The 15,116-nt window shown below is 43.2% G+C and overlaps 1 protein-coding gene across 24 annotated transcripts in view; it reads left to right on the top strand.

The window, feature by feature from the left end:
- COL23A1 (collagen type XXIII alpha 1 chain) overlaps positions 1–15,116 on the top strand; it is a 586,100-nt gene that overhangs the window by 425,690 nt on the left and 145,294 nt on the right. Inside the window, exon 4 of one of the 24 annotated variants that reach the window (XM_061617267.1) lies at positions 1,395–1,402. The exons of the other annotated variants lie outside the window; for them this stretch is intronic. Coding sequence (XP_061473251.1) covers positions 1,395–1,402 — 8 coding nt within the window. The remainder of the gene's footprint in view (positions 1–1,394; positions 1,403–15,116) is intronic. 24 annotated transcript variants of the gene reach the window in all.

Raw genomic sequence — 15,116 nt, 5'->3', positions numbered from 1 at the left:
TTCCCTTTTCCACTTTGGTCTTAGCTCTCCCTTCCCTTATTGTGCGGCCTATCTTGTTAACCTGACCATTCTGGGTTTCCATCATCTGTTTACCAGGGCCAGATTTATATAAAGATGCTCGTGCTAGATTTATTTCTCCACGTATTGAAGCTTTTTCTGGTAGTTCTACAAAGTCGCTCCTGATCCATCTTATGTCTGACAGTGATAAACATATCACTGAATCAGTTGCTCAGTTCTTAAATGTAGCTCAGAGTTCACGTAAAAAGGCAATTTTATCTTAGACTGACTATACTAGAACAACGTTCTATAATTGTTGATCCTGTACTGTCCTGTCTTACTTGTTTTAATTTCTTTTGAATAATCAATTGTATATCAATTGTATAATAAAATTTGATTTGATTTGATTTGACAACTAATTGATCAGAAACATAGGCTGTGAGCACACTTGTCACCTATAGCAAAGTGTTTCCATTGGCCACACTTGGAGGGGCAACGGGTTCATCTGCTTATCAGTTGTGAAATCTCTTTGAAGCTGATTTTTTTAAAAAAAAATGCTGTTGAGCTGATCCCACCAGGTTGTACAGTAAAAAGGGGTGGGTTTGACTAGCAACATATAAAAAAGGTGGAGACACACTGGTACCAACAGAACAATAACTGTGTCTCTACTCTAGACACTTGCTAGAGATCTTTCAAGTCAAATCCAGAAAATAAATAAATAAATATTTTAGATTGGGTTTCTCTGGTCATTCTGTTACCCGTCAAACATAGTAGGGAAGCTGGTGGTGGATTCCTTTCGTCTAGGCAATAGTCATTTTCAATACCCTTTTATAAACTGGGAGCTTATTCCAATTTAGCTTTTCCTTCTGTATGGTGCAGGAAAAAGCATTCAGTCACTTTCCTCTGCACTGTCCTGGTAAGGGTATATATGGGGAGCTCTTGTGGAATGCAAGTTGGGAATTTAACCAACTTAGAAATAGGGTGCTGACCTACCTTTTCTAATCTGGCCCCAAAAGTGCACTTTTTGGATCCCATGCCATTCTTTTAACCTCAGCCTCAGGGGTCAAATTTGCTCTGACTTTTGTATTGGTCCAGGACACATACTTTGAAGTTGCCTTACCATTTTATTTGCTTTAAGTGTTTTTGATGGGTAAATTTTTCTTTTCTTTTCTAATCTACTAAATATGTTAAGTCTACATGATATTACAGTAAGAAATGATGCTATAGTGTGTTTTTGGTGATTCCACCTTTCCTGAAATGCCTGTTGGTTGTGCTACTGATGATTCGGAAGAGGGCAGTTCTCATACAAGTTATCATCCTCAGACATTTTATATTACAGGAACATACTTTTTGTTCTCTGTTAATTTATGCTAAATGTTTTGTGTTGTGTTTTTCAGGTCCTCCAGTAAGTACATGGATGTTACTCTTGATCATGAGTCAACAAAGTTAAGGCATTTATTTTCCTTTCTGTGTCTTTTCACGGGAACAGCCCTTTTGGTAGAGGTGTGTCTGGGGCATAAATTGGTACCAGATGCTATTTTCCCTCTGACTGTTTGTTTGAAAAATATTTGGGAAATGTTTTTTCTTCTTTGCCTAAGTGGTTTTGTGACCATTTAAAATCTAGTAAAAGCATTTTTATTTTTCGTTCAAAACTCTTTTAGTTTCCCTCAATTTAAAAATAAATAAATAATGTGCCTGTTTTAGGCTTGTGTTATTTATAGCAAATGTTAATTGTCTCACTACTCTGCATCATCCTCTTTCATGCCTGAGAGGTAATTACTAGTGATGCTGACTGCACAAAGCTGTGACTGAATGTACAACATCGGGGTTGGAGAGTTGTGCAGCTGAGGTTATTCAGAAAGTTGTATACATTGCAGGCATAGAAATTATTCAAAGAATGTTTTAAACCAGCATTGTAAATGTGTTTTAATGGGATGATCGCCAAATCCCCTAGGTCCACTTACCATTATATATCTATTCTTCACCCTCACATGCACTGTCATAGCATTAGTAACAGGGTATAAATGAGAAGAGACCAGAAGTCATCATAGTGCTGCTGTGGATTATCCTGGCTTGCAGCAAGCACACTGTAGCAACACAAAAGGCAAGTGCACGAGGGGTAGTCTGAGAGAAGAGGAGGGAAGGTGTGCCTTGCCTGGTTGCCTGCAGTTCTTACTTGTCACTGCCACAGACAACCGAACAACAGCCTAATTACAAAGCACATTTAAACCCTTTTTCCAGCCTCCCAACAAAATTCCAGAGTGTCTTTCTCCTCCTCCTAGGGTTAACTTACTCAGCATTTCATATTTACCTATTAAGCTGGGATGGATGTGATCTTTCAAAGGGTCAGAAGGAAACTTTATGTCAGGTTCTTGCAGACTTCTGGAGAAACAAATAGAATTAATATTTTTCAACCTGGACTCCTGCTGAGAGGAAGGGCGAGATATAAATCAAATAATAAATAAATAAATAAAACCTGCATAGTTGCTTTTTATAATTTTGCTTTCTGTGCTTTCATCTGCTAACCTTTTTCATGTTAGGCACAGTAAAAGCTATATAGAGCTTCAAATTAATAAGCTCACTCAAATAGTAGAGCAAAAGTAAATACAAATAAATATTAAATTTATTTAGTGTCTGGTTTAGTGTCTGGCAGAGAGGTTTGAGAAATGAGTGAAAGTTAAGAAGATTCTCTACCCTTTTCTGTCTACCCTGTGGGTTGCTATATATGCTACTTTAACAGCCAACCCAATACCAGTGAGTAATAATTGACAGAGAAAAAACACATGGTTTGGTCTACCTTCACAGGCAGTAGCTTGGGAACAACAGCAATTGAAGCCACACTTCCCAGTATGTGAATTCTCTTTTACCACTATTGGGGAGGAAACAAACCATAATGCAAACAACAGGGTGCATCATCAGTGGGTTTAAGGGGGTTGAGCTGACCACATGGAACCACTGTTGTTGCTTCTATAGATGTAAGAGAGTAAGATCAGAGGTAAATGAAATGCAAATAGAAAAAGAAAAGACAGTGATGATTTCCTATATGCAATATCATACCAACCACAACAAGATTTCTGTAAGTAAGGCAGAAAACTCAGCATCCCACAACCAGTCAGGGTTCCTCAACAAAACTATAAAAATCCTGGTAGCCAGTCAGCCAGGGTCACAGAAATTCTCATGCAGCACAACCTGACCCAGGGGATGCAGTCAGTGTAGAATGCTGCGGCATGATTGCTGACTTGAGTGAGACCCTATCAGCACATAATACCTTTGCTCTGAAATCTGCACTAGTTGCTAATTTGCTACCAGGCCAAGTTCAAGGTGTGTTTTTGATTGAGAAATTTTTATTTTCTCCTGTGGGATCTTTGCTGGGGGTCCTTTAAATAATCTATGACACAGGCTTAATGCAAAAAGGTAGGCCTTTATTTGGTATACAAGCATATGCAGGGACAGTCCCCCAGAAAGTCTGGAAGGTACTGTAAAGAGGCACTGTATGCAAGCTCCTTTTAAACAGTACAATTACAACATGTGACAGTAATTTACCAATCCCCTATGTTCTTTGTAACAGTTCTTCCCTCTTGAAATATTTCCAACAAACCAGATAACTTTATTAAAATGAATACATGTATATTCATAGTTTTACAGATACCTCCCATCTCATTGTGTTCATGTCTTCTTAGATCGATGTGAATCTGTTCCCTTGACTGATATTACCCCTATTCTACTGTCATAAGTCGTTACTGATGATCTTGTACTGTTCTGAAACCAATATGTACCATTCCATTCCATTCTATCATGGCTTCTGATCAGCCAAGCTGGCCTGGGACATAACAGCCTGTACTTTAGACAATACCATGATGCAAAGCCAATTTTGGTTCCCCTTAAGGACTGGAAATTCTATATACTGCTATAGAAAAGGATTAATTTCAAATCACCATATTATAGCTGAAAGCCACATAATACTAAAAAAATGATTAGGGAACACACACAAAAAGGAAAAGGGCAAACATGAACCAGCCACTCTCTATCAAACACAGAGGGGTGAAGGAGGTGGCCCACACACTTATTACATTTATGGAATAAAATTATACCTATCATGCTATTATAAAAAATCAATATCAAACTAAAATTTTATCTCATTTCTACCTGGATTCTGTTATAAAGCTTCCCCTTAGGTGCAGCCATTGTTCTATAGTAGAAGAGATCAGAAACCTCATTCCCAAGATCAAATAGTAAAACAATACCAGATTAATGATCTGCGGTCATGCTTTAGCCATTCTTGGCACAGAGAGATGCTAAGGAATTTGCAGCAAAGTGAGCTTAACCCTTTTTCTGCTTTCCGTACACGCAGGCCTGCTTTTAATGCCTGTTGTGTGTGACTAAGGGAAAGAAATCCATTTCTCCTTTATCAGTTTTCAAGGGCCCAAATTGTTTGGGGCCAGGACCCCTTAATGGGTTCTCCATGTTATGGGTACCACATAGTACTTGTTCTGCCCTTGTAAGAAATTGATCCTTTAGTGTATCAGTACCTACGCTTTGGAACTCCCTTCCTATTGACATTAAGTAGGAGCCTTCATTGTACTCATTTTGGCACTTGCTAAAAACATTTTTGTTTAGGCAAGTGTGCCCAGGCATGTAGAAGCTACTATGTTTTTTATCTGTTTGTAACTCATTGTTGGTTTTATTATTTTGAATATTTTTAAATACCTGTCTTTAACTGTTTTTGCCAATAATTTTTTTTAATTCCTTCAATAACCCTTTCTATAAAGCAATATATAAATGTTGTAAATAAATTACATAAATAAATTTCAGAGTCACTGTGGCCCTTGGGTCTCTTTCCTCTTTTATACTGAGTCAGGCCATTTGGTACCATCTAGCTCAGTACTGATGACATGGACTAGCATTGGCTCTCCAAGATTCCAGGCAATAGTCTCTTCCAGATATTGAATTTTGGACCTTTGCATGCAAAGCATGTGCCCTGCCACTAAGCTACAGCCATGTTTAAAGAAGTATCTTGTAAAATTGTTCATTTCAGTTCACTAATGAATGCACAGCATACTAGGGCAGAGCCACACCATGCATGTAAAGCGCATTCAACATACATTTGAAGCACATTAATCCCACCACAGAATTCTGGGAACTGTTGTTTGTTAAGGGTGGTGGGAACTATAACTGTGAGGGGGAAACTACAGTTCCCAGGATTCTTTGGGGGGAGTCATACACTTTAAATGCAAGTTGGATGTGCTTTAAATGTATTATTTATTTATTCATTTATTTATTTTATTCATATACCGCCCCATAGCCGAAGCTCTCTGGGCGGTTTACAGTAACTAACGTGGATCTGCATTACTGCATTACAGAAGACCTCTTGGAGGCTGGGCCTGGCAACCAAGAGGTCTTCTGTATCTTTAAAAGTTGTGCAGGGGGAAGGGAGAATTCCACCTTGTGGTTTTTCCCATTAGAGTGTTTCAAGAACACCTGCACTTGGCTGACTTTCTCTTCTCCTAAAGATACAGGATCAGTCTCAGGCCCTGAGCCTGGCAAATATAGATATTGGTTTCACGGAATTTGTAGGTCACTGGTAATTTGTAGGTGGATTTGGCTATGGTGGTGGGAGCTCTATCAGCATAGTCAGCTCCAGCCTCAAAGCTCATTTAAAACCCCTGCACTAGAGATCTATGCTACTGTGTATGACATCTGATTGGCATTCAGACTAGTGTATTTTAGCCAGTTTTGCAGGAACTGCTACAATAGAAGGTGCAATATGTGCTCATTGATTCATGAGATAAACATAGTTCACAAAGAACAGCCAAATCATTTATAGTAGCTTTTCAGTTGTTTTTTCTAATCATAGAAAGCTCTATCTCTCGTTTAAGTCCTCACCAGAGTTGGCTGTGGAGACCATTTCCAAGTGCCTGAAGTCAGTAAGTGAATGGATGGGAGGAAATAGGCTGAAACTAAACCCTGACAAGACCGAGGTGCTGCTCGTGGGAGATAGGAGAAGGTTGGGAGATATAGACCTGGTGCTCAATGGGGTAAAACTGCCCCTGAAGGACCAGGTCCACAGCCTCGGGGTCATCCTTGACTCCCAGCTGTCCATGGAGGCTCAGGTTTTGGCAGTGAGCCGGGCAGCTTGGTATCAATTACATCTTATACAGAGGCTGCGACCCTACCTTCCTGTCCATCTTCTCCCACGGGTGGTGCATGCCCTGGTCTCCTCTCACTTAGACTACTGTAATTCTACGTTGGGTTACCCTTGAAAACGGTCCGGAAGTTACAGCTGGTACAGAATGCGGCGGCACGTCTAATTAAGAACAGCCGTTGCCGTGATCACATCACTCCGGTGTTAGAAGATCTACACTGGTTACCAGTTGTTTACCGGGCCCAATTCAAGGTGTTGGTATTAACCTTTAAAGCCCTAAACGGTCTCGGCCCAGCTTATCTGAAGGAGCGCCTCCAGCATCAACAAATATGCCGCCTGACGAGATCAGCCACTCAAGACCATCTCTCGGTCCCACCAGTGAAAACAGCCAGGCTGGTGCGGACCAGAGAGAGGGCATTTTCAATTGTGGCCCCCACCCTCTGGAACTCTCTCCCTTATGATCTTCGCCATGCCCCCTCCCTGCCAAGTTTTCGCCAAGCCTTGAAAACCTGGCTATTCAGGCAGGCCTACAAGATCCCTGGGGTAGCCTAATTTCATCGACTATAGCTGTAGGTGGTTTTAGTTTAATTTTATATTAAAGTTCTTGGGTTATATGTGTATTTTATATGTTGTATTTTACTTGATTTTGTACGCCGCCTAGAGTGGCCGCTGACACGGCCAGATAGGCGGCCTAGAAATAAAATGTATTATTATTATTATTATTATAGAAGAAATTAAATGGGGTAGCTTGCCATACCTCATAATATTATACTTGTAACTTTATTGTGTTCCACTTTAGCTGCCAATAACACTTGTGAAGTGCCATGGTATGTTTCCACTTGGAGCTGCATAGCAGTTCTAAGGACTCTATTTGTTGGCTTTAGATTGCAGCCATCATTAGTTGCAGGACCAGGCTCTTATATTCCTTCCCACTATGCAATATGTTTACTTTCTAAATTTGACTGTTCAGTTTGATTCCATTTTTGCACCCAAACAGTTGCACTTGGAATTGCTGTACTGTGACTGAATTGCAAAGATGCATTTTTCACCAATACAAGGTTTTCATTTACCTCCTTACAGGGTTTTTTTTAAGTTGCAAAGCACGTTTTCTTTTTGAGTTTTAGCTACAACGACAAAGTTCTTTTAAACTCCAGATACTGTCCCCAATATTATTATATGTGGATAATGTTAGGTTTAAGACTATTAGTTTCTGCTGAGTCTCCCTCCTTCTTTTCTTTTTTTCAGTCGTAAGAAATTAACTGCTGCATGTACCACATAGCATCATATTATGCTAAAAATCCATTCTCCACTTCCTATGCCATTCTTGCTTGTTACTTTTTTGTTGTCATAAATTGAGTTTGCATATTAAATGTTGGACTTTGTGGTACAGTATTTATGGCTGGTAGATGACTGACCATCCTGTCTGCAGAATGAGTGTGCTGTTCAAAAGTGCTTCAAAAGAGCTGGTTACAGATGATATTAAAGTCACATCCTGAGTAGGTAATTTCTGAAACCGGAAGGATATATTTACCATGTTGTTATAATTTAGCACTAACCATACCAAATATTATAAAACACCCCCTGTGGGAAGACAAAGATTATGGAGGCTCAGTGACACAGGATGGTTCTGAAGTGCATAGTCCATTCTTAGTACATTATTATCTTGGCTGTGGTATTGGAGGAGCCCAGAAATATAGTCCTTGGTGATTTCAATGTCCGTGCTGAGGCTGCCTCTAGTGTTCCAGCTCGGGACTTCATGGCCTCCATGACGACCATGGGGCTGTCTCAAGTTGTCACTGGCACGATGCATAGGGCAGGGCACACCCTCGACTTGGTTTTTGCTTCAGATGGAGGAAGGGGTAGTCGGGAGATAGGGGGTGAAGTCACCCCATTGTCATGGTCAGACCACTTCCTAGTGAAGTTTAGACTTATGGTTCCAATCCTTCCCTGCAGGGGTGGTGGACAGATTAAGATGGTCCACCCCGGAGACTAATGAAATCCACTGGATTCCTAAATGCCCTGGGGGAGTTCCCAGTAGATAGAGCAGGTGACCCTGTTGAAGCCCTTGTCATGCTGTAGAACAGTGTTCTACCCAGAGTGAGACTCACGAGACGGAGACGAGGATGGAATCAATTCCTGTTTTATTAAAGTAACATCGAAGGCAATACGTTTCATAGGCACACTATGCTAGCTCAGAGCTTGGAAGATTACTTTTAAAAAGTAATAAATTACAGTTACAATTACTTGGCCCCAAAAAGTAGTAATTACCGTTACAATTACAATTGCTCTGAAAGTAACTGATTACTTTACTTTTTCTCAAAAGTAATCACTACAATTACATTTCAGTTACTTTTTAAAAAAAACTCCTACAAGGTGCTGGCCTTGGCTGCTGCACATCTAAGAAGCCTAAAACAATATTAAAAATAAACACACACACACAGGGGGTAGTAGAATAAAAAAAATTATCCATAAGATTAACATAATGGCATAACAGAATCTCACATCCCCCCAAGCAATGAAGATACCCCAACTCTCGAAATCAAATTTTACACTTGAAATGCTTTTATAATATGTTTCTGTTATGTCTCAAAAGAACAAGATGCTCAAAGAGCATGTCAGACAAGGAATGTCTTTTTACAGTCATTACGTTGCCACAAGTACTGAACAGGCGTTCTACTGCGGCGCTTGAAGGCATGCCTGTGTTGTGCTGCAAAAAACACCGCAGCACGCGTGGAAAGCCATGGAGTGATGACACTTCCCTGCTGGGAGACCTCAGGTACCTCACCAGTTCCTCCTCAGCAGTGTCCACTGCTGACTTCTTGCCCTGGGGCAGAAAGTTAAAGAAGTCATCTGCTAAGTCATCTCCTTCCTGGTCTTTATCTGAAGACTGATCACTGTCCTCATTAAGTACACCCATCTTTATTTCAGCTTTCAACTAGGCTTCCATTGTGTATCTAAGAAAGAGAGAAGATATGTTAACACATATATGTTAGGAAACCATCATCTGCTCTTCATTTCCTGATGCTTGTCATGTCCCCTGGTTCAGGGTCCAGCCTGAGCCTGTGGATGATGACATGGAAGATAGGAAGGTGACCAAGTCACCACACTCATGGGGCAGCACAGCAGACCCTTAAGGATTACCTGCAGCAACCCAAGGTTGTGATGAGGAGCCCCAGGAAGAAAAGGCCCAGCCCCTGCCTACCACCTTAAGCCCTCTGATGCCTCCCTTGAGACAACATTTCCCTTGGAGTAATCCACCCAAAGGGCTTCCCTAATGTTCTTACTTGTTGGTATGGGTGGCGGCCTGACACGATTCCAGCCAATCTAGTTTGAAGCGAGGGTGTAGGCAGGCTGCCAGAAGAAGCCTCTTGTCCTCCCAGATAGCTGCAAACCGCTTTCTTAGGGCTTCGCGCACACCTCTCAGCAGCTGAAAACAGTATGTGTACCTCTCTGGTTTGTTTTCCAGTCCTTCTAACTTGCGGTCCAGATTGCAGAGCGTTGGTAGCAAATACCCCATGAACATGCCGTTCTCCCATTGCAGGATATCTAGGGACTGGGCTAGTGGCTCCATAATCTCTGTGTATTCCTGTACCACTTCAATCTCAGCAGCTGTGATCCTGGACAAGGAGCAGCGGTCCATTATGGCATGCATTTTTAGTGGCACAGTTGACAGGAGCTCATGTAGTTGCTTCAACGCATCAGAGGTGGAATTCCACCTGGTCTTATTCGGTACCTTCAGATACACACCACATTGCGCATGGATATACTCAGCAATCTGGGCTGACTAGTTCTGCTTGGACCACAACTTGCTGCACTTTCCCATCAAGGAACGAAACTGTTTCTTGAAAGGACCAAGAAGACTACTTTTGGAGGAGTCAGAAAGCATGGCCTCTATGTCTTGTGTTGCCACAAGGTTGAGGGTGTGGCTAGCACATCTCTGGTGTGGTGGTAAAACAAAATCCTCTCCTGAGTCTGCAGCTTCTTCCTCTGCCTCAGGTCCTGTGTCCAGGATCTCACAGATAGGCACAAACTCCACCTCAGCCTCCTCCTCCTCCTGGTTATCACCATCATCGTCACTGGTGCCTGCAGCTTCCACTGGTTCTTTGGCCATGAAAACTCTGAACGCTTTCACAAAGTTGGAGCCATTGTCTGTAGTAGTGCACATAACTTTGTTGTGGATCCTGTACTGCACATGTACATCATGCAGTGCTTTTGAAAGGACATCGTATGTATGGCGCCCCTTCAGACGCTTACAAGCCAAGGCCCCGACCTCACGTTTCAGGGTAGTTGGGTTGATCCAGTGGGCTGTTACCCCAAAGTAACTCTTCTTGCCATTGGTCCAACAATCTGCAGTGGTTGCTATATATGCCACAGCACCCATTCGGTTTGCAAGAGTTTCTCTCATGTGGCATGCTCTCTTCTCAATTCTGTCTCTCAGAGTCTTGGCACATATGATGGTGAGATCTTTGGGGAGTCCAATGCGAACCAGATTAATGAATGATGGTTTGTCCACAGTCTGAAGTGGTAATGTCTCCTCTACAATGAAATCAATGATTCTCCTGTCGAGATTGCTCTGGGTGACAGGCTCCCTGCCAGATCTCCACCTCTCAAGGGTTGTCTGCTGCTGCTTCAGCATTTTGGGAGGAGGGGTGTCATGCATTGGTTCAGGAAGGCCACGTCTCCTTGCCTTTATTGCTTCTTCAATTGCTCTCAGCTTCTCAGGGTGAGCCCTCTGAGGAAGAAGAACAAAGCATGAATCCAAGAAAAAATGGAAGAGGAACTTCACAATTTAAACATAAATAGACAATGGACACTCTTTGAGGACCAGCATGGCAAAGGCTTACCTCAAAATGTTTCTTCACATTGGATGAGGAGGAAACAGCTGATCTCAGATTTTTGATCCTTGGAAGGCAGTAATTGCATCGTACAACAACATTTTTCCCACTCTGGCTCACAAATGTACAAGCTTTCTCAAAGCCAAACCATGGTACTTGCTGTTCTGCAGATGTGGCTGTGGGCAACTGGCACTGCTTCATGCCCTCCTCCTCCTCGTGCACAGGGCCTCCTTTCTGAACCTCACTTTCTAGTTTTGCCTCCTCAGGATCAACAAGCTGTGACTCAAGTGGCCGCACTAACTGACTGCTGCTGTCAGCAGCAAAACCTGCAACAGGCGTCTCTGTAATAAACAAGAGATAATGCTCCTATATGGGTGAACTTCAGCTGTGATGTGCCCCCATCTCTTCCCCATGCTGCAAGATGCCCCAGTCAGAGTGGAAGTAAGCAGGTCGATGGCACAATTAAAAGAGATCCTATTTGCATCATTTTTGCTCACTGAATAACCCTGCCTGGGCCAGTCTAACCTACTATCTCACAGGGTTGTTGTGAGAACAAAATGAGACTAGGGTTGAAATCCCCACATAGCCATGAAGCTCACTGGGTGACCTTGGGCCAGTCACTGCCTCTCAGCCTCATGAAAACCCTATTCATAGGGTCACCATAAGTTGGAATCAACTTGAAGGCGGTACATATATTTTTTATTTTGAATATGATGATGATGATAATAAATATGCAGCATTTCAAATTAATTCTGTATGAGAAGCATTCCATGCCAAGCTTGGAAAACCAAGGATGAGGTATAAAATGTAGACAAAAATACTTTTGACAAAATGCTGTTTATCTTTTATATCTATATCTATAATTAGCAATACAGCTGAATGATGTATGTAAAGTATTTTTTCTTTCCCTTTTCTTTTTTATTAATATTTTAGTACTACTGCTAAAGTTCTGATGAAAGAATAAAGCATTCATTAGCCAAATTCAAATGATTAGAACACATCACATAAATTCCACTGAAGTTGGAGTTTTTGCCGTAGAAAATGAAAAAAACATATAACCTATGATAGCCCAATAGACAATCAGAACTAATATAAAACCCTATTGCTTCTCATTTGCAAATCTTGCAAGATCTAAGGTAACTCTAGATCATGTGAGTTCAGGTGATGCATGTTATGTACATTTGTATAGATATTAGCAGAGATTGTCAACAGTCTGTCTCTCTCTGGGACTGGGAATCTCTCTCTTTCTCACAGAACATGAGTTTGAGAGCTGGGGGACTGAGAGAAGGAGCTGCAAGGACCCTACTTCTCACCTCATCTCTGCCAAGAACAAAAAAATCAGCCTTAAGCCATTTATTATATGCCTAATGATATTATTATTATTATTATTATTATTATTATTATTATTATTATTATTATTATTATTACTGAGACAGTTTTTGTCCCACATACAATTCAGTCTTGTGATTAAACAGGACAAAAATACAAATAAAAAGAAAGATGGAGTTCAAATAAATATACAATAAAAAGCTAGCCGGCATTTTAAAAGGTAGGAGTGCTCTGTCTGGATAAATACAGCACACAGGTATGCATAGGAACAAGGGGGAGAGTTCAAAAAGGGGGGGAAGGAAGAGAAGTAGGCCAGAGCTTGGAAAAGTTACTTTTTTGAACTACAGCTCCCATCGGCCTAATCCAGTGGCCATGTTGCCTAGGGCTGATGGGAGTTGTAGTTCAAAAAAGTAACTTTTCCAAGCTCTGACTGTAGGCTGAAGTTTCAGAAGTGCCTTGTGATTGATGGGGGGGTGGCAGCAAGGCAAGGAGAGGAAGTGGGGGGGCAGAAGGGGCCGCAGGGGGGCAGGGGGGCAAAAATGCCACAGGGGGTGGAAGGGGCTGCGGGGGGCACACACACACACAAATCATCGTCACTCACCTCCACAGCTCTTCGCCATTCTGCTGCTGCCTTCTCCGTTGTCCTTGCCCTGGCTTTTTCCTCCGGCATCCATTTTTTCCTCTCAGATGCTAGCAGGCCCTGCCTATTCACCTCTTCCCTCGTGCCTCCTAACACAGATCACGAGGGAAGAGAGAGTTTGCGCAGAGGTCCAATCAGTGTGAGGCACATGTCTTGTGTTAACCGATCACAGCCAGGAGCTGACTTCCCCTTGTTGTTCCCACCCCCAAGTAACGTGCAACCTAACGTGGAAACGTTAAAGTTGCAGCTGAAAAGTAGGGAAATTACTAGTCGTTCCATTACTTGCCAAATGTAATGGAATTACCCACTCGTTATTTAAAATTGTAATTAATTACAAGTAACTCGTTAAAAATAACGAGTTACTTCCAAGCTCTGTGCTAGCTCACTGCAATCCCTAACTAAGCTACCTAGGTAAACTCTGCAGCGTGTGAAGGAAGTTGAGTCAGCACCCCAGTCAGGCAGGAGCAGGCTTAAATAGGAAAGGTCTTTGCCCTTAATCTCTGACTCCTTTGAAGAACCTCCCTCTGACCGAAGCACTTCTCCTGGCGTCTGGCATGGGGTGAAAGGGGGCGTGCCTCCACCGGCTCATCCGGCAATACAGCCTCGATAGGTGCTGACTCGGCTTCGAGAGGTGGGGAAGCACTTGAGGTGCCAAGGGGGGAGCTCGGGGGGTGGAGTTGGTGCCCGCGCCAAGACATCCCCCAACGGCTCCCTGGGGGTGTCTGGAAGCTGAGCGCCGTCTTCTTTGGCAGGAGAACTGTCCATGGGAACTGGCACAGTGTCAAACACACCCCCTCCCGCCTTGTCCTCGCTAGCCATAACACCATCTGATTCTTCCCCTTGCTCTAGCAGCTGGCTCTGATGCTCATCCAGCCCCCCCTTCTTGATCCTCCTGAGAGAGCTGGGGCTCGACATCATCCCCCCCTCCATGCACCATTTCCACCCACCCCCGAGGTCTGGGCTTATTCGGATAAGCTTCATGGAAGTCTTTCACCAAGTCCGGGGTGTGAACATCCTCCGTTGTTTCCCATGAACATTCCGATGGATCATACCCCTTCCAGTGTATAAGATACTGGCGGCGCCCCCGACGCTTCTTTGAGTCTAGGATCCGCTCCACTTTGTACTCCTCCTGCCCATTCACTGAGAGAGGGGGAGATGGCTCCACTTGAGCTTGATGTGGGTCAGAAGGATATTTCAACATCAACAGAGAGTGACAAAACACGGGGTGTATTTTGAAAGTGGGGGGTAGTTCAGCCAGAAGGCCACCGGGTTGATTTGCATTTCCACCTCAAAAGGTCCCACTCTCCTGTTCTGCAACTTGTGGCAGTGACCTAGTGTAGGCAAATAGCGCGTAGACAGCCATACTCTGTCACCCACTTGGATGGGGGGGCCCTCTTGATGATGCTGGTCAGCGGCTCTCTTATAGTCCTTCTTGGCCCTATCCAACTGCTCCATCAATAACTTCTGCATGGCTTGAAGTTCTTGTACAAACTCCTCCACCGCCAGGATGGATGGGTTGAGTTGAGGGACAGCAAAGGCTTGAGGGTGGTACCCTAGGTTGGCAAAGAAAGGAGTCTGTTGAGTGTGAGCTTGCATGGCATTGTAAGCGAACTCCACCAAGGGTAAACAGGAGACCCAATTATCTTGCTGATAATTGACATAACGTAAATATTGCTCCAGGACCGCATTCACTTTCTCCGTTTGCCCATCCGTCTAGGGGTGATGAGCCGAAGACAGTCTCAGCTCACTCTGTAGTAGTTGCCACATCACTCGCCAGAACCATGCTGTAAATTGCGTCCCTCGATCGGAGACTAGACTGTCCGGCAGACCGTATAACCTGTACACATGCTGCACATACAAGCGGGCTGTTTCTTGGGCATTGGGGAGCCCAGTACATGGAATGAAATGAGCCGTTTTCATGAAAGCATCCACTACTACCAACACGGTGGTTTTCCCCTGTGAGGCAGGGAGATCTGTGACAAAGTCCATGGTGACCATCCGCCAAGGGCCGTGTGGAGTGGGGAGTGGTTCTAAAAGCCCCGTCGGCCGTCCCGTGGCATATTTGGCCCATGTGCAGGTGGGGCAAGATCGAACATAGTGCTCCACTTCCTTCTTCATGTGGGGCCACCAAAACTCCCTGGTTACCGCTTGTAAAGTCTTAAAGACCCCAAAA

This window comes from Rhineura floridana, chromosome 3, assembly GCF_030035675.1.
Source record: "Rhineura floridana isolate rRhiFlo1 chromosome 3, rRhiFlo1.hap2, whole genome shotgun sequence".
NCBI lineage: Eukaryota > Metazoa > Chordata > Lepidosauria > Squamata > Rhineuridae > Rhineura > Rhineura floridana.
This window is presented reverse-complemented; position numbering and strand designations above follow the sequence as displayed.